Source organism: Haemaphysalis longicornis, unplaced genomic scaffold (genome assembly GCF_048455015.1).
Source record: "Haemaphysalis longicornis isolate Haplotype H1 unplaced genomic scaffold, Haemaphysalis longicornis Haplotype H1 scaffold_1, whole genome shotgun sequence".
Classification (NCBI taxonomy): Eukaryota; Metazoa; Arthropoda; class Arachnida; order Ixodida; family Ixodidae; genus Haemaphysalis; species Haemaphysalis longicornis.
This window is the reverse complement of record NW_027526203.1, coordinates 102,789,339-102,809,023: the sequence shown is the minus strand read 5'-3', so window position 1 is coordinate 102,809,023 and position 19,685 is coordinate 102,789,339. Positions and strand designations below refer to the sequence as shown.

The following is a 19,685-nucleotide window of genomic DNA, read 5'->3' as shown; positions in this document are numbered from 1 at the left end:
GCGTCTTCCCATAACATGTTTAATGAATCAAAAGCAAACAGGAGTACATTCACAGATACATCTAAACAACAGCACATGGCCATAGCACGCTTACACGTAGACTAAGCCGCCCAACTCCTCACGGCACACATCCTCGATGCTCCAGAAACCACATTCTCCAGTCCTCCGGTGCCGCGCGCAACCGAAGGAGGTCCTCGTGAAGCGAGGACTGAAGGTGAGCACGAGGGGCCCAGAACAAGGCGTGGGGTGTCCTTCGCCGGTAGGCCACATCCAACAACTTTGTATCTTTCAAACAGGCAAACGCGCTTGGGAAACGCATGCGCCGTGAGGCAAAAAGGGACAGTTGGTGTACCTTCCTCACATCATTACCTCATGCACCGACACTCACAAAGTCTGGAAACGTACACAAAAACTCAAAGGACAACAAACACACAGCCTGGCCCTGGTTAGTACAACAGGAGACACACTGGAATACCAGGCAAACACATTCGCCCGACACTTCCAACACGTATCCAGTTCTGCACACTACACCAACACGTCCATAAAACACAAAAAATCCTGTGAGAAGAAGTCCTTGCGAGATAGCATTAAATCGACTTCCCCTTACAACACCCACTTCTGAATTCATCAGCTGAAGATTGCTCTCAGTACTTGTAAATGCTCAGCTCCAGGCGCACAAGACATTACATGCACTATTGTGCAACGCTTACATGCAGACAGGCTTAAAACACTCCTTCACCTCTACAACAAAATATTTCTTTCGTGGCACCTCCCAGGGCCATGGAGGGAGGCCATTGTACTAGCGTTTGTGGAGGAGGGGAAGGGCACTTCGTCCCCAGCAAGCTATCGTCACATCGCCCTGACAAGCTGCCTGTGGAAGCTGCTCGATAATTTGATCAATAGGAGACTCATGTACTTCTTGGTCTTCTCGAGAGCTGCCATGCTGGTCTTCTCGAGAGCTGCCATGCGGGGAGATCAAGCAAGGATTAACTGGCTGCGTTGGAATCGTATGTAAAAGATGGCTTTATCCATAAGTAGCATTGCATAACAGCCTTCTTCGATATGGAAAAGACTATGACAAGTCCTGGCGGTACGGCATCTTGAGTGACCTCAAGTCATTTGGCGTTTCCAGCAACATGCTGAGCAACCCCTCTAGCTACATGCAGGGATGAACCTTTCGAGTGAGGGTTAGCCGTGGAATTTCTAATGTATATGTGGGGGAAAATGGCGTCTCTCGAGGCGGTGTGTTAAGATGTACACTATTATTGTTAAGATGAACTCACTCCGGAAGGCAATGCTACCAACCATTTCCTGTTCTAAATATGGCGCTCTTTGCACCAGCGGGCCTTGTGCCTTTAAGATCAAACCATCTTCAACAAGCTTATGGCCGTAATATGCGGGGATAAGTGCAGTTAAGAGAAAGTCATTAAAGTAACATTGCGTTGAGTATGCTGTGCTGAAATTGGACGCGTATCGCGTAAATGGCCCCTAAATCTCTTTTTTGGAAGGGTTAATTGGCGTATTCATGGGAGGTTGTGGCCGTTACTACATCAGGGTGGCCAATCCTGCTCTGGTGAGGGAGTGCATTACCGGCAATGGTCGCCGGGGTCAGGCCGCACCCCAAGCCCCTTTGTGTAATTCCATCAATACGCGGATTTTTTTAATACGGTGGGAATGTCCGGCACCGGTATTCGAACCACGGTCCTTCTGCACGCGAGGCGGATGCTCTACCTCTACGCCGATGGGTAGATGAGATGGGCAGATGAGATGGGCAGATGAGATCAAGAAGTTCGAGGGGATAAATAGGTCACAGTTGGCACAGGACCGGGGTAATTGGAGAATAATGCGAGAGGCCTTTGCCCTGCAGTGGGCGTAGATAGGCTGATGATGATGATGATGATGAAATCTCTTGTTGAAGGTGCGGCTTCCGAGCCCATGCATGGTCGGGTGCACGGAGCAAGTGGGTATATAATCATCGACTGGTTGCGTCATAACCGCGGAATTCGAGACCTGGCCTTTTTTATTACCGATTGGCTTTAATGTATTCCGTAATGGTTCTTATGAAACACAACGGAGGCATGGAGTGACAGAAAAATGTCTCCAAGGAACCAAGAGTGCAAATTATCCTTGTGTTCGAACTACATGCATTTCAGTCATCTGACCTTGTGCTCGTGCTCTATCAAATTTCGGGAGCAGCAACCGTGTGCAATTGTCTGTTCACTAAAAATTTGAGTCCACATGAACTGGTTCCCGAGGATCTCTGCAGCACTGTATGCTACTGCAGAGCATTTAGCACTGATGAAGCAGTATGTCTTTACTGTCGTTCGTTTGCGCATGAAGTAGGAGGGCAGTTAGGCTGATCCAAGTGGTGGTCAACAGCCGGTTAGCGGCAACCAAAGAGGCTTAGATACTAACACTCCGAGGGTGGCCGACGTCTAGTCAGCTTAAATACAGGCCAGGGTGTACATGCTAGTTAGTCGGCGGAATATGATCTTTTGTTCAGGTGTCCTGATCTTTCACGCTGCAGAAGTTCCTTCGTGGGGCATTTTCGCTTGTGCTCTCATTATTAATCATCAAACATCACGCGCTCCTCCGTAATATTGGGTTATTGAGCCTCCTGGAGCCCCTCGGTGTGCGTGAATATGCCGAAGCCGATGAGCACGCAGGAACTGTTCCTCGCTACGCGGTTTTTTTGCCGCCTACTGTTATCGTTCACGCCGGCTAAAGTCATGGTTACATGTTTTGTTTATGGTTTTCAGTTTGCTGGGAGCCATGAGATTATGTCTCACTGAAATGAGGGAGAAGTTCAAACACATCAGTCAGTGCCTATTTATTTACGCCGGAACGCTTCCACCGACGCTGCTGCAAGTTACCCTCAACTCGGGCATAGCCTATGCTCCCCGGTCGCTCCCGAGAGGTCCACATCTCATCTTACCACCTGTGTATATGCGAGTGGGCCTATACAACACGCACACAAAAAGTAGCGGTGAATGTAGTGATATGTCCAGAAGAGCGAGTGCGCTAGCTTGAACGATACACTTCGGGTGCCTTTCGACAACTTGTTAAAATTCTGGGTACTTGTTTCCCGCATGATTTCAAAAATCATTCATTTAATGACTTAAAATTGTGGGTACTTGTTTCCTGCATAATTTTAAGAAAGCATGCGCCCCGCATTATTTATTTAATCATTTTCTCTTTGTAACTCCCATTTCTCTCCCTACATTGCGGTCATAAGCTTCATACAAACCACCTGATTATGTCACGGCAATACTGCTAACGAGGCCATATTTGGCGCTCTTTGGCTGAAGACAACAAAAATGCACAAGATAGAGAGCAACCTTGGCTTTAATTTGTGAAAGCTCTAAAATAAACGAAGATGGCCTTTTTTTGTCATTAGCTATCTGAATTTACCAAAGTGGGTTACCTAGCAGCAGTAGAGCGTTTTTTTTAAAAATTGAACTGCCTTCACCACATCAACACAATGGGGACAAAAATGTCACAAGAACAGAATAACACGAAATATTTTGAGTTGCCTAGGTCGTTTATATGCAGACAATACAGGCTCGACGTTTGAGCAATTTTTAAAAAGATTTGTAATTCCTGAATTTTCATTACAAAAATTTGTTCTGCATGCTAAACACGAATTCTTCACGTCATTTGAGAGTATGCAAAGTCTTCACATAAAAAGAACTAGGGCCATAGCTGCAGTAGTGTTTGTTTTACAGTAGTAAACGTTTGACAATGTTCCGCGAGCCGCTGAAGTTCCTCGTGACCCGAGCCGACATTGGAAGGAAAACTTTTTTCCACAGAATAACTTCAAATGTGTATTTCCCTGTGCAGCAGGCAAAATATATAAAATGTTTTGTAAAAATTAAAGACGGGGACCCACCGCACGGGGCACTTTGTGTATTTAGGTGACGGCATTTTCGAGAGCGCGGACAACGAGCCCCCATACTCACGCTGTAACCAACCGTGGTAAGGAGTTTTATGAGGGTAGATGCCTTCAATGGTGGCCGTCGGAGCTCCGGCCGATGGGCTACCGGTGTGTTTAACAGGCAGGAAGCTCTGGGACCTCTCCAACTATCAGGGTAACACTTGAGAAGCAAGAACCCCCGTCCTGTGGTTTTATTACATGCCATATGGCATTTTTTAAACCCGCCCACAAACATGATCGGTCCCTGAAAACGGGCCTCAGATTTACGCTCGAGCTCCGAAAAGGGGAGGTTCCCGTTTGAACCCATTCCCATTTCACCCTTCCCGCTTGTTCCGTCCCGTTTCAACCCGACGCAAAACGACCTTCATGCTTCGCCCTTTCCCACTTGGCCCGTTCCCGTTTGAACCCGTTCCCATTCCAACCTTCCCGTTTGTTCCTTCCCATTTCAACCCGACGCGAAAGAATCTCCCCGTTTCGTATTTTGCTATTTAGCCCGTTCCCGGAATAACGTACCCAGTTTATGAAACGTTATAAAGACATTTTCATATTGTTTTTCATTTATTTCCGCTTGTTCACAGCCGCTGCGTTAGCATGCTCAGTACATCCAGAGTCCTTGACTGCTTTTCAAACCTGGGCTTCACTTTTTGAACCTAGAGATGACATTTGGTTACAATTTGTCATACCAATTAACAAATCTTTTAAATTAACGAAGCCTAACAAACAAACTAACAATTAACAAAGTAATAAACAAATCTTTTAAATTAACAAACCAAAAAATGATAAAATGAAAAAGCCCAGAAAAGCGCCGCGGAAACACAAATAAAAATCGCAAAAACACCCTCACTTTGAAAGAAATCGTATATGGTGGACTAACACATTTAATCGTTATAATAGCGCAAGTGTACATCAATGTCGAAAAGAAACAAATAAAAACTATAACAGATAAAAAGATGTATAAAAATAAAGTAACCCTATGTATCTGGATACATGCCACATCTGGCTATAAAAAATCGCAGCCATGAGAAGCAGCGAAAATTATAAACTTAACTTTTTGTTTTATTGATTCTGTTTATTCCCGTAACTCTAGCGTACTCAATTTGCATAATAGGGCAAACCTTCAAAAACTTAAACAGCGCAGGGTAGTCTCTAGCCTAAATTTTCTTTACTACAGAAACTTAAAATTGTCGCGTGAATACTACCTCCAAGGGCCTTTCAGACGTTCAGCGAGAAGACATCATAGCAAGACTATTAGGCAGCCAATCAGCTGAATTACTATTCCAAAGTTCTCTTTGTTTCCTCGTGCAATTTCTTACTGGAATAAGTTAACTGAACGAACAGTGAACTCGGTATCGTTAGAAGAACATTGCCCATGTATTGTAAATAAGTGTTCTGGTAGAATGGTCGTATTTTAAAATTGGAATACATTACGAATGCATATCCTTGTTTGAACCCCTTTGCGTCTATTACAAAGTTATGTCTTTTACTTATTTGTGTGGGGCGTTTTTGAACTACGCCAACCGATACTGATGTGTTTTTATGTTCACTCCTGCATGAGCCCGACCAGGCCGTAAAGTATCGGTAAATAAATAAAAATATGAGCCCATTACTCACGTAGGAAAGGCATTAGTAGCCAATTCTCAGATTTCTGCACATGTTCTTGCCTTTTTTTAAAGTCTCTCCTACGGACATCTTTGATCTATAGATCTCTCGAACCCGAATACAAAGCTACGCTCCAAAAAATGAGCATAAGAGCGGCTGATAAATAAATTTCAGCCGCACGTACGAACACCAACTGCAGAAAAATCCAATGCGTGCATTACTCAAGATATTGGGCATCTTTCTAGTACACTTTCGCCGCTACAAATTTTGTGTCAAGGGAGCAGTATCGGCCGAGGGCATTCGGAAACTTTTATGGGCCGGAAATATCGGTAGATTCCGGAAAATTCGGTGCATACAAGTTTTTAGTGCATGACCCGTTGCTTGAAAGCACATTTTAGGGAACCGTTTCGAAGACGGTAACACATATTTTCAGAAATTCAAATGGGTTGGAAAGATGCGGGTTCAAATGAGAAGGGCGCTTTGGGAGCGGGTTGTAACGGGAAGGGCGTTTTGGGAACGGGCTGAAACAGGAAGCGCCCAAACGGGAAGGTCGTTTCGGGAACGGGCGCACACGGGACGGGCAAGCGGGAAGGGCGTTTCGGGAATGGGTTCAAACGGGAAGGGGTCAAACGGGAATGGGTTCTTTCGAGCTACACCCCCGAAAAGACAAGTATATTCAGTTCTTGGACCTAGAGTTGTTGATTGAAAGAAGGCATGTTTGTTGGGAACGTAGTCCTAGGTCCAGGAAGGAAGCCGGTGCTCAGTTTCAATTCAGGGCATTCTAAGATTGTAAAGACTGGCGTAGCTGTTTCTTCCGTACGCTGCTGTTTTGCCAAATCATGTGTCCATCGATATGCCAGCAGCTTTTCTTAAAAAGTAAGCAGGCTGACTTCGGACGGGTACAGCAGGCATGTGGTGCGTCTTTCCGTTTACAAAGTAAAAATGTGGGAGAAAGCTGGTTCTGCAGCGGGTACAGATATACAGTCAAACAAAAAGACTTCTCGGTCTTGCCATATGTGCACGGGTTCCCCATGGCTTAAAACTATAGCAGGCCGTTATAGCGCAAATGTCCTTTTCTCGGCGCCAGACAAATTAGGAAAGATATGTACCGCAGTAGATAGGAGGTTGGCAGGTATGGCTACACGTTGAAGTGGTCGAGTAAACCATGTGTCAAGGTCTGTGCCTTGTAGTGTTGGTGTGGTGTATGTGATTCCTTTTGTCTATGGTCAAGTTTATATTGGCCGAAGGGGCCAATGCCTTAACATTCGACTAATGAGCATAAATGTTCTTTGAAGGGTGCTGACTATTCACACGTCGCACAACGCTGCGAAAATGTAGAGGTTGTTTCCGTCTGTTTAAGGACACAAAAGTACTAGCCAAGTATAAAAACCAGCATGTCCCAGAGATAACAGAGGCTTTCTATATTAGAAGGAAGGAGGGCAAGTGCGTTAGTTGTCCCTCTGTGCCACTACTTGACAAGGAATTTGAATTTCTTATCCGCTAGCAGACTGTGTAACTTCTTGGATGCCGAACTTTGTCGCGTGCTACACTGTTCAAAGGTGTAAATTGTTTCCGCTCAAATGCATTGTCCGTGTTATCTGTTCACGCGATAGTACAGTTTTTGTGTATAAATACTTGTTTTCTTTCTAATAAACTTTCAGTTGCGAGTTCATTGCTGTGCGTCGTCCCATTTTATTTTGTCCTTGCGTTTCTGGCGCTATTTTTTTCACCATGAATCAGATTAGGCCATCACACTTGTTGACAACGCAACTTGGTCATCCGTTCTGCAGTTCTCTTGCCATCACTTGAGTGGGACATGGGCATGGGCCGTCATGGTACTGACCACCTCATTACCTCAGAAACATATAGAGAGAATGGCTCAAACCATGCTATCTTCTTTAAAAGGCTCAGGGAGCAATGTAACGAACTGGAGTACATATACAGAAACATCCAAACTAAACTACACATTCATAACACGCCTACACGTGCAGGAAGCAGCCCAACTCGCAATGCTGCGTATCCTCGACATCGCCGAAAAGTCCATTCCCCAGGCCTCTGTTGCCCCGTGCAATGCAAGAATGAATGAGGACTTCAGGGGAGCATGAGAGGCCCAAAACAAGGCGTGGGGGTGCACCGCCGATATCCAACATCGGATAATTTCATCTCCATCAAGCGGGCAACGGCACTTGGAAAGCGTGGGCGCCGTAAAGCGGAAAGGTTGAGTTCGCGCACCTTTCTGACATCCATTAACTCATACAGAGACACACACAAAGTTTGAGCACGAATAAGTAAACGTTAAGGACAGTACAACAGGGTACACACTCGAAGACCAGGCTAACACACTTGCACACTTCCAACACGTGTCTAGCTCTACACACTACACAGACACGTTCATAAACGCGAAATGTCTTGCGAAAAGATGCCGCTAGGGACCACAACAAATCGAACACTTATTACAACTCTTCACCTTCGATTCGTGATCTGAAGGCGACTCAGCACTGGTAAGCCTGTAGTTCCAGGAGCCGACAACATTACATACACTATGATACCACACTTGCACGCAGATACACATCAACAACTTCGACACCTCTACAAAAAATATGTCTTTCGGGGCACATTCCAAGGTCTTGGAGGATAAGCCATATTCGTGTCTTTCCTGAAAAAGGGGAATGTCCCTTCTTCTCCTGCCAGCTATTCACCCATCGCGCTTAGAACCTTCCTGTGCAAGCCTCTCGAGATTATGATAAACAGGCGAATCATGTACAGTGCTCAGCGATTCAAACACGATACTCGGAGCGCGTGGCTGCCGGTGCTTGTTGCGCCACAGGTGAGCGCTTGTGAAAGCGAGCTGATGCATTGTGGTATACGGTGAGGGTGAGAGCGTTCGTGACGCATGCTGACTGCATCCGGGAGACAGCCCTTCAGTGTGTGGTTCTTGGCGGCGTCATAGGGGTGCTACATGCCATGACTTCAAAACGCTGCGCCTGCGTGCCGCGCGAAGCTTGGTGAGCTGGCACCGCGGGCGTTATATAAGAAGAATTTGAATGCGCATTTATCGCGATGTGTTATCGTGGCGCGCACGGCACGCAGGCGCAGCGTTTTGAAGCCATGGCATGTAGCACGCCTATGGCGCCGCCAAGAACCACACACTGAAGGGCTGTCTCCCGGATGCACTAAGCATGCGTTACGAATGCTATCACCCTCATCGTATACCACAATGCGCCAGCTCGCTTTCACAAGCGCTCACCTGTGGCGCAACAGGCAACGGCAGCCACGCGTTCCGAGTATCGCGTTTCAATCGGTGAGCACTGTACATTTAGAGTACAATGGTCTTCTTGACAGCGGGTAGAGAAGATTCCGGGCGGGGCAATCCACTAAAGATCAACTGGTTGCTTTAGAATCCTACAATAAAGATGGCCAAACAGATCAGCAATATTTTATGACGATTTGTTTTTATATTGAAAAGGCATATGTCGCTATAAGGCGCTATGGCATTCCTAGAGACTAAACATACTTCGGTATATCAGGTAACATGCTGAAGACCCTGTGTAGTAACATGTCTAAACGAACATTTCGTGTCAGAGTAGGGTCGGCACTATCAAACATTCACGTGCGCTAGGAAGGCGTGCCCCAAAGTGGCATGTTGAGCTGTACCTTATTTATGATCAAGATGAATTAAGTTCGGAAGGCAGCGCCACCACCAAGCTCTTGTTCGATGTATGTGGATTGCGTATAAATATCTTTTAAATCTTGTAACATGTGCATATGTCAACGAAAGGTCCAGCATGGGGTAAGCAAGATTGCTCGCTCGGCAGACAAAAATGGTTTTAAACTTCATGCTAGGAAAAGTGCCTGCGTCGTCTTTTGAAGAGATGCGGTATCAGGTACGATCCTGATATTAAACTGGATAGCGTGTCGATTCCTGTATAAAGGGAACACAAGTTATTTGGCATTGTCTTAGGCGAAAACCTCACATTCATTCCTAGCATCAAAGAACTCAAACGTAAGCGCCATAATAAAAAAAAACATTCTAAAGGCCCTTTTACGCGAGTGGTATAGTGCGGGCAAGCAACTCCTCTTACTTGTTTTTACGAGTTTTGGGGCCATCCCATTTCAACTAGGGTTCAGCAAGAAAAACAGCACTGAAAATGCTAGGCCCCGTGCTGTACTTAGCGCTTCGCCTGTCATCGTGCGCTTTTCGCACAAAACCTATATGTCGAGTTCAATTAAAGTCCCGCGATCACCCGCGAACATACAAGGATCTTCCATGCGGGTTTAAACTTACGTCAAAAGGGCACAGTAAAGATGGTTTGTTGTTCGTTTCCCCGAAGTCCGGTGTCGATCAGGAACCCAATCGCCCGGGCTCCGGTTGATTTGGCAGGAGGCTGGCAGGGCGATGGTGATGAAGTTCTTGGAGGTGGCGGTTGAATTGCCGAACTCGGGGCTTTGGGGTCGATTAAGTGAAACGAAGAGTTTATATACAGCGATTTACAGTAGGAAAACTGGGTACATAAGTAGTAAAAGGAAAAACTTCGAACTTCAGCTAGACGCTAGCTCCGAGTGCGCAACAAATCAATCGAGCTCCTCAACTTCGTCTAACTCTCCTATTCTCGGAGCGTACACAAACCGCTCGAGAAACGACGGCCGAGACTCTGTCTCGCCGCAGGATCCGTCTAGTTGCCCGGTACGGCGCTGCACCCTAAACTTCCGACTCGATCTTAACCTTTATCCTAGGGGGCTCACAAATCCCAACCTAGCTTCAACGGTCGAGACTCCTTGTCCCGCCGGGAACTGCCCAGCTCGGCACTCAGACAAGAACGATTTCCAACGGCCAAGTTCGGCCTTATAAAACCTCGAGATCACCCTCTCTCGGGAACGCCCCTCTAGCGTTCGTACACGCGTAAGGGAGTGCCCAAATTCATGTAGACAGCTGTCACTCAGCACGCCACGAAATATTCAATGAAGCGCCGCCATCTTTGGGTCAACGGCACGCTCGCAGACTAGCAGGTGCGCGTGACCCCGCGGGGTGAGAGCGAAAGACAGCGACAGTGCACTGTGCCGGTCGGGGCGCGTTAACAATGGTGTCTTGCGCGGCGCGCTCTTCGACGCCGGTAATCCCACCACCTCCCCGCGTCATGCAGACGGTCCCGGAATCCAGCGGCGCCATCTGCTTTCTCAATGGGGGATTATCCCTGTGGTATGCGGTGGGCCAGACAATTCGTCTCCCGTGCGCGCCGTGACGAATTGGCGACGGCTGCAGAGTAGAGTCTACAGTGCTGGGTCACCAGACAATGGCGGGTTCTCACGCGCAGCCCGGGCGCCTGGCCGTTAATCTCATAAGTGAACCTTACAGGCACCACCTTCTCAAACCTATTATTTGTGATGCAGCCATGTCCCAAATTCTTACAAATCCTCCATTTATTTCTGCACTGATCTCACATAGAGAGTGAGAGGAAGCGTCAGAACTTGCTTTCACCTTTTCAGACACCTCCAAATCATTTATTTGGGACCTTGTACCGCCAATACAGCTTTTCCAGTGTCGTGTGACTTGTCGATTGTAGACATGAATGAAAAACGAAGCCAACAATTGCGATTCTGCAGCACGTCTTGTTTCTGGACGAAAAGTACAAGTGTGCAGAATGTTTCAGCAATGCACCAAGAACAGGCCTTAGCATGTCATGTGCTGCGCACAGACCAGATTTAGGAGTCTGTAAGACCCTGAATTTAAAAAAAACGCATTTGTACGGCAGAAGCTTAAGAATCGTTCTGGATTTAAATCCCATATTCGGAACTGAAATCCCCAAGTCTATCACCTTACAAATTGCTTGAGCGTTGTACATGAACTAGCCTCGAAGCAGTCTTGTAAAAATCATGTTTTCAATTTATTTGATAAAACCGTTATTTTGGCACATGCGTTAAATCTTGAAATGATCGTGTGCTGGGTGCAAGGTCAGTTGGCGATCACCAGAAACGGATAAAATGGCCCCTGCTGCTGCACTTACAAATACAGTGGACATAACAACAGCCCCTTACACTGACCTTAAGTCACACACCAGACAACACCTTCGCAAAACATGGCAAGCACTCTGGAATGAACAGACAGATAGCCAACTACACGCAATAAAGTCGCACTTGGGACCATACACCACTGACAAACACAACACTTAGGAAGTTTCTTAGCAAGGTTACGGATAGGCCAGATCCATGTCACACATATGTTCATGGATTCTCCTACATGCCTACCGGATCTCCAAGATCTCTTGTAGGAGCTGCACTGAGGGCCATTGAGCAATCCACGTGCTGTTTCAATGCAGAGTACTTGACACGCCCTACATGAACATTTAGCCTAAGTATACAGACAACAAATACAAAAAAAACAAGTACACCCAGCGTTGTTCCTGTTTAACTATCCCATGTTTTGTGTCAAGCATGTTTTTAACTATTTAAAAGAAGTGTAATTTTTATACTTAATTTCAAACCACACAAATCACAACTTCGCCATCCACACCATCCATCGTCATTGTCTTTGATTTTACTTTGTTCTTGCTGGTCGATTTTACTATTTATGCCTTCATCTCTCATATACAACTACTGATTTGGCGCTCTTTGCCCTAGTTGGCCTTGCGCCATTACCATTCAACCGTCATCATCAAAGATGCGGACCTGAAAATCCTGTACAATCTCTTGTGACCTCTCAGTAAAGAAAGTGAAACCAACCAACTGGAAAAGCTCGGTGGTGAGACGGTCAGGAAATAAGCACTAGACAGCTGATACTATTTTTAACAGAAGCACATTTTCGGAGTTGTTCCCTGCTGATATTTTATGATGGCTAACGTGACCACACACACCAATACGCGCCTCCGGTTTAAATGCAACTGACACTGGCACCTGCCTGGCGAGACTAGCCGCTAAAAGTGCCTTCAATCAGGCCATGCTACTGAAACCTCCAGTGCTACCCAGTCGAAACGGCCAATTGTAATTCACTCAACATGGAATACTCCAGTTATTCCGTAAAATATACTACAAAAACAAAAAAAATCAGCATCAATATTTATTGAAACATCCCCTTTCGGAAGCGATACAGGCTCGCACTGTCCTCCTCCGGTGAATCACCGACGCAACTCGCCACAGAACAGAGTAGCATCTGGTATCGCGTGTGACACAGTACAGCAAAAGTGACTTTGTCTAGCCTCGGCCGCCAGCCGGGCTGCGGTCCACATCTCCCGTCGCCCTATCTTCCGTAGATTGCGCAGCTGTGGTGACCATCAAAGCAAGGCCGTCGATTCTGGCCGTTGCGCCACCAGTAATTCTGGTGGCGCAACGCAGATGGACACTCGTGTACTTTTGTGCGGAGGAACGTTTGACAGCCACCTGAATGCAGCCGTACGGCAACAAAGGAAAGCTGTACAGTTTTCTCAGAAATTTCGCAGTTGAAGGAAAATTCGTTCAGGTCTAGGATTCGAACCCGGGATCACCGCTTAAATGGAGCAGTCACTCTACCAACTGGGCTAACAGGGAGGCTAGTCGTTTGTAGCGCGAGAGCGAATTGTTCAAGAACTCGAAGTGATGGACCGGTGTTAATTGACCAGATTTAGGAGAACTCCCCAAAGTGGAGTACGTTTCTGCAAAGGAAAGTTTGACATCCACCTAAATGAAGCCGTAAGGCTACAAAGGAAAGCTGTACAGCTTTCTGAGAAACTTTGGAGTTGAAGAAAAATTTGTCTTGGTCCAGGATTCGAACCCAGGATCACCGCTTAAACGGAGCAGTTGCTCTACCAACTGAGCTAAGCAGGAGGCTAATCATTTGTACCGCGAGACTGTCTACTCCGGGTTAGCGGTTGTCCCCGGTTGGAATCCAGGACGAGGAAGAATTTTTCTTCAACTGCGAAGTTTCTGAGAAAGCTGTATAGCTTTTTTTCGTAGCGGTAGGGCTGCATTCAGCTGGATCTCAGACTTCATAGAAACTTACTCCACCTTGGGGATTTCCCCTAAATCTGGCCGATGACACCTGCCCATCACTTCGAGTTGTTGATCAATTCGCTCTCGTGCTACAAACGACTAGCCTCCTGGTTAGCTTAGTTGGTATGGCGACTGCTTCGCTTAAGCGGGGTTAAGCGGCGCTTCTGGACTCCTACCCTAGACCAGGACGAATTTTTCTTTAATTGCGAAATTTCTGTGAAAGCTGTATAGCTTTATTTTGTTGCCGTACGGCTGCATTCAGGTGGCTGTCAAACGTTCCTTCGCAGAAATTTACTCCACCTTGGGGATTTCCCCTAAATCTGATCGATGAACACCTATGCATCCCTTCCAGTTGTTGATCTACTCGCTCTCGCGCTACAACCGACTAGCCTCCTGGTTAGCTCAGTTGGTAGAGCGACTGCTCCGGTTAAGCGGTGGTCCCAGGTTCGAATCCTGAACCAGGACACAATTTTCTTCAACTGCGACGTTTCCGAGAAAGCTGTATACCTTTCCTTCGTAGCCGTACGGCTGCACTCAGGTGGATGTCAAACTGTCCTTCGCATAAACTTACTCCACCTTGGGGATTTTCCCTAAATCTGGTCGATTAACTCGTCTAGTTATGGTGCTCAGCAGGGAGGGACTGAGCGCAGCCAAGCTTCAGCTCGACATGAGGTAGGCAGCACAGGTGCTTAGTGCAGGTGCGAAAAATATGAAACGCCCATATAGCAGTGAAGTAAAAAAACGAGAGATAGGCAATGTGGCGAGGCAGGAAGGACCACAAGCCCAGAGGCAGGGTACATAAAACGTGTCGGAGCCCAGTGGTGACAGCCATAGAGTTTCTTACAATATACACTAGAGCGGAATCTGGCTCTAGCGCCTATGCGGATCACATCAAGGCCGTCTGTGTGGTCATGGACCGCCATTATACATCGCGCTCGTCTTAGTTTCATCATTGGCTTGGATTGAAACGTTTTAGTGACCGCAAATTTAGGCAAAGTGCCACAAACACGCGAAGAATAGTGTGCAATTATGTAAGTAAAAATAAAACACGCTGTTTTAAAACTATGGAAAAAGGAATTAATGCGTATTTTTGTCGGAATAGTTGTGCCCGCTATTTCGCAGGCCAAGGTTGTAGTTACGAAAAAGGCTGACGTTTGGGGTGGAGGGAAACTCATTAGAGACTCTGGTTTTATTAATTTTACCATTATTGCAAATAATAAGTTGCTTGAAGAGTTTGGAAAGTTTTCTGAGCGTGACTATTAAAACGTTGCCTTCGTGGTGAACCGGTGCACCGACCGCCAACTAGTTTACCAAGAAAAAAATGCGCGTCAATCCACCCTGTGAATGTGCTTGGAAAGCAAAGCTGTAAGCGGACCCCGGAACAATTACCCATGTGACTTAGCTTAAATTCACTTACGTAGCTCTACAAATAGTTAAAGTAGAGACAAGTGAAATGCACTTAACCACACCTTTGATTACTTCAAAGAGATATTCTTTGCTCAGGTTAAACCAATGCATAATTCATGAACGGTGTGTGGTTGAGTTGTATTGGGAAAGCACATAAGTGGAAACTTGTTTTTTTTTTATAAAATTAAAGGAAGCTCAATCCCTCTGTTAGACGAACTCTCTTCTTTGTCTCCGACGCCACCGACAGAGATGAAGAAATCGGCGAGAGATGGAGGAGGACTCGAAGGAGGAAATACTGTTATTCACACTTCTGAAATGCCCAGAGGGCGGGCGAGGGGAGTGGTTCCTTCTTCACTTGAGCCCATATGCATTCCGCGCCGCCTGTACACTGTCCACCAGCTGAGAGAGCTGGACAGCAGCATCTCCAATTGCGGTTGTTGAGTAGTTGACGGAAAAAGGGGAGGGTGCTCAGGGGTAACGTCGCACACCCCGATTATGTGGAGGAGCGTTTCTACTTCTGAGAAAAATATACATTCAGCATCCTACCGATTAGGATGCTTTGAGTGAAGACGCGATTGATGGTATGGGCCGTAGGGTAGTTGTTACGTGGAAAGTTAAGGGTGCGGCGACGGTAGGGTGTGTCTCTGAAGTCGATAATGCTGGGTTATGTCCCTAAACGTGACAGGCCGGTAACTGTCCTCGCGGAGCTCCATAGCATTGGGGGGGGGGGGGGGGAGGGGGGTAAAAGTGCAGGCCTGTTTGTGGGCGCATTCGTTGCCCTCCATGGAAGCGTGAGCAGGCGTCTAGATGAGGTGAATGCAGTCGGTAGGGCAGTGTTTTTTTAGAACACGCAGTGCAGCTCGGGACACCCACGCCGGCTAGTAATTCTGCTGGGCTTGTTTCGAATCGTTGACTACATTTCGGACCAAGGCGATGGCTGCCTCTTCTGCTGCCAAAATGTCTTGGGTCTTGAGTGAGGCACACGCAAGGAGGTTGGTTGTAATGGTAGCCGCCATGATGGCGCACGGCTGCCCTCGATATTGGGAGACGCAAGTGTAGATATCTGCATGATCCCCGCCCAGGGTGGTGCTGATCGCTTGAGTCGGTGCTTGTCGGCGATCATCGTGGTGTGAGGGGTTCATATTTCTAGGTAAAGGGGGAAGCATCTTAGTTGTCGCCAAGAGTCCGGGAGCACATCACGTGGAGTGACATTCCGTGCTGCCCAGCCAATCTGGTGAAAGATTGGGGGACCCAGTGCAGTTCTGCTCAATAGGTGCTTCTAGCTCTTCCAGCGTGTTGTGGAGCTCCATCCAAAGCATCCTCTCCGTGAACGCACTCTAGCGAGGACCAATGGCCCGCTTATCCGCATTTATAATATTATATCAAGCATCTTTACGTTATCCTTGCCGAGAAGAAGATAACGGGTGACGTAAGTGATTCTCTAGAGGACAAAAGCTTGAATTATACGAAGGGTATTGGCTTCAGTGAGGCCTCGCCTCTTGGTGGCAATTCGCCTGATCATGTGTATTATTTGATTGATGCAGTGTTTGAGGCGCCCCAAGGATCGTCATTCTTGGTTTTGTACAGGAGATTTGGGCACAGGATCTTTGTGATGGGGCTTGGCGTGATGGCCTGGCCATGAAGGAGTATTTGACTGTCTCCCTTGATGTCGTTTGGCGTAAGGGCGGACGACAAGAAGGTCTGATTTTCGAGGTTAACACTGGAGGCCACAGGATTTAGCATATTTGCGTACTATAAGTGAGATTGCGTGCGTTTGTGTGAGCTTCCATTAATTTTTCTAAGTGTTAGCGCATACTCAAGGTACGCACACGGCCGCTACACTTGCCGTGGGCGGGAGCGCACAGCGGCGCGAGAGGTCGCGTGATGCTATCACATGGAATTCGGCGAGAACGCAGGGCTAAACTCGCAGATGTGCTTGGTCCGTGCACCGTCTGCCTTGCCCGTTCCCACGTGGGCTCATAGCTCAATCGGTAAGACAACGGGCTTACGTTCTGTTACTATATTAGTTCCAGGTTCGATTCCTGGCGGTGCCAGCAGCTTCTTTTATTTGTTCGCAGGAGTTTTCTGGTGACACCAACGGTCGCGAAAGAACCCTTGGGGGGTGGAGGTAAAAAGCTTTGCTTTAAAATTTACCTTCAGTGTCGTAGCGATTCGGATGCATTACGTGAAGACGCGTAGGCTGTGGGAAGGAGCCCAGATTGTATGAGCCGTAGGGTAGTTTGTTGTTCTCTAGAAAGGTCAGGGTAAGGCGAAGGTACGGTCTGTCTCAGAAGGCGATAATGCTGGATTATCTCCCTGGACGTGACAAGTGGGTGACTGTCCTCGTGCAGCTCCAAAGCACGGGAGGTAAAAGCGCAGGCTTGTTGGGTGGGTGTATTTGTAGCCTTCCATTGAAGCGTGAGGCGGTGTCCAGATTAGCTGAATGGAACCGTTTGGGGAGTGGTTTTTTAGCACGCAGAGTGCAGGTCAGGACACCCAACCCGACTGGTAATTCCAGTAGGCTTGCTGGGAATCGGTGACTACCCTCCGAACGCCTGGTTGAGTGAGAGCCAAGGTGATGGCTGCCTCTTCTGCTGCCGTCATTTGTTGGGTCCTAAGCGAGGTACACGTAAGAAGGTTGGTACTGGAGGTAGCCACGATGATGGCGTGTTGCTGCCCTCGATGTTAGGAGAAGTCTGTGTAGATAACTGCATGAGCCCCACCGAGGGTGGTGTTTAGCGCTTGAGCCCGTGCTTTTCGTTGACCCTCGTCCTGTGAGGGGTTCATATTTCTAAGCAAAGGGAGCAGCTTTAGTTTTAGTCGCCAAGAGTGTGGGAGTACGTCAAGCGGAGTGACATTCTGGGCTGCCCAGCCAATCTGGCGAAGCATGCGGTTACCCACCGCAGTTCTGAGTCGGGCCTTCTGGTTAGAAAGATGTCCTTCTATCAGCTCTTCCACCGTGTTGCGGAGCCCGTGCTAAGCAGCCTCACTGTGGACGCACTCATGAGAAGACCAATAGCCTGCTCAACCGCCTTTCTAATCATTATATAAAGCATCTCTATGTCTTCCTGGTCGAGAAGAAGATAAAGGTTTGTCGTAAGTAACTCTCCAGAGGACAAAAGCTTCAATTAATCGAAAGGTACCGGATTGTTTTAGGCCTCGCTTCTTGGCGGCAACTCGCCTGATATTGTGTATGATTAGATTATTGCTGTTTTTGAGGCGCTGCAAGGAGACGTCACTCTTGGTGTTGGCCTGGAAATGTAGGCCCAGGATCTTGATGCTGGGGTTTCTAGTGATGGCCTGGTCATGAAGGAGTATTTGAATGTATTCCTTGATTTGGCGTGAGGGCGGACGACAAGGAGCTGTGATTTTTTACGTGAACACTGGAGGCCACAGGCTTTAGCACATTGGCGTACTAAAAGTGATATTCCATGGATTGGTGAGAGCTTCCTTTAATTTTTATAACTCTTTGCACATGAGCAAGGTGCGCACAGGGCTGCTAGATGGGCGTGAGTGGTCATGTGACGCTTTCACGTGGTATTCAGCGAGAAGGCAGGGGGTAAACCCGTAGATGTGCTTGGTGAGTACACCATTTGTCTTCCCGCGTTCGCGTGGGCTTGTAGCTGAATCGGTAAGGCAATGGGCTCTCGCTTTGTTAGTCTATTAGTTCCGGGTTCGATTCCCGGTGGTGTCAGTAAATTTTTTATTTGCTCGCTGGAGTTTTCTGGTGGCACCAACGGTCGCGAAAGAACCCTTGGTGGATAGAGGTAGAAAGCTTTGCTTTAAAAAGAAAACGTGGCGCTAAACAGTCGTGCACGATGACAAGATAGGACGCATACAAGCGCCCGTATCTGTCGTATCCCCGTGGTCGTATCTTGTCTCCGTCGAAGTACGTTTTGTTTCTTCTTTTCGTCGGCTACAAATTTTGTGGCGGCATATTACCCTCTCAGTCATGCGTCCTTGGACTGCGGCATGAGCAACGTCAGGTGCGATCACGCACTGCCTGCTCTTTCATCGAACACGGCTACCACTGAACAGGAAGGATTTCGGCTTCCTTGTATCTCGTAAACGTGTTAATGCATGGTGAAGAAAGCAAATCTCAAAAACCGCTTAAGAATCCAATTTTAATACCAAGCCCTAGCTAAAAAGGGGGTCTTCCCATGAACCCCCCCGACGACATGGCTCACAAGGCGCAGTTTCCTTTCTAGTATACTTACTAAGAAACCCTATGGTGACAGCAGACATCGAAGTGTGGCCTGAAGATGGGTGGTCTTGCTGTTTGGCGATGCGAATGCCTACCGACTAACCGGTAGGCAACCGGTAGACATTCGCATACCGGCCATACCCAGTGGAGACATATGTGGATGGGTATCATCCTCTGGACGGAAGCAAATGCAACGGTCCGACAGGTGACTGATGAGTTGCAGAGGAAGTAGGAATCGGAAAAAAAACGGCCAAAGACTAGTGGTGATTCAAGGTGGCCCCACAGATCTCACGTGAGCTGATACTGCTGAATAACCGCATCGCTTCCAGGTGTGTCCGAGAGCACAGACCACACTGTCCCTTTGCAGGCACTTCCTTATGTGTGCAGTTCCAAAGGCAATGTATAACGGTGAGCGTTTGCTCAATAAATGCAAGAACATGAATGGCATTGCTCAGAAAATGTTTATGGGCTCAGTGGTGTGGGCTTATTGCTTTGTGGTGTGAGCAGCTTTCCAGACTGGACCAGGAAACGTGGGAGGTGTGCACTGTACAAAGGTAAAGACTGGCATGTTTGGTGGGAGGC

At 47.4% G+C, this 19,685-nt stretch overlaps 1 protein-coding gene across 1 annotated transcript in view; it reads left to right on the top strand.

Moving 5' to 3' along the window:
• The window catches only part of LOC144144738 (solute carrier family 13 member 4-like), a 167,202-nt gene that overhangs the window by 126,361 nt on the left and 21,156 nt on the right, over positions 1-19,685 (top strand). The window contains exon 7 of the mRNA XM_077676279.1: positions 12,672-12,687. Coding sequence (XP_077532405.1) covers positions 12,672-12,687 — 16 coding nt within the window. The remainder of the gene's footprint in view (positions 1-12,671; positions 12,688-19,685) is intronic.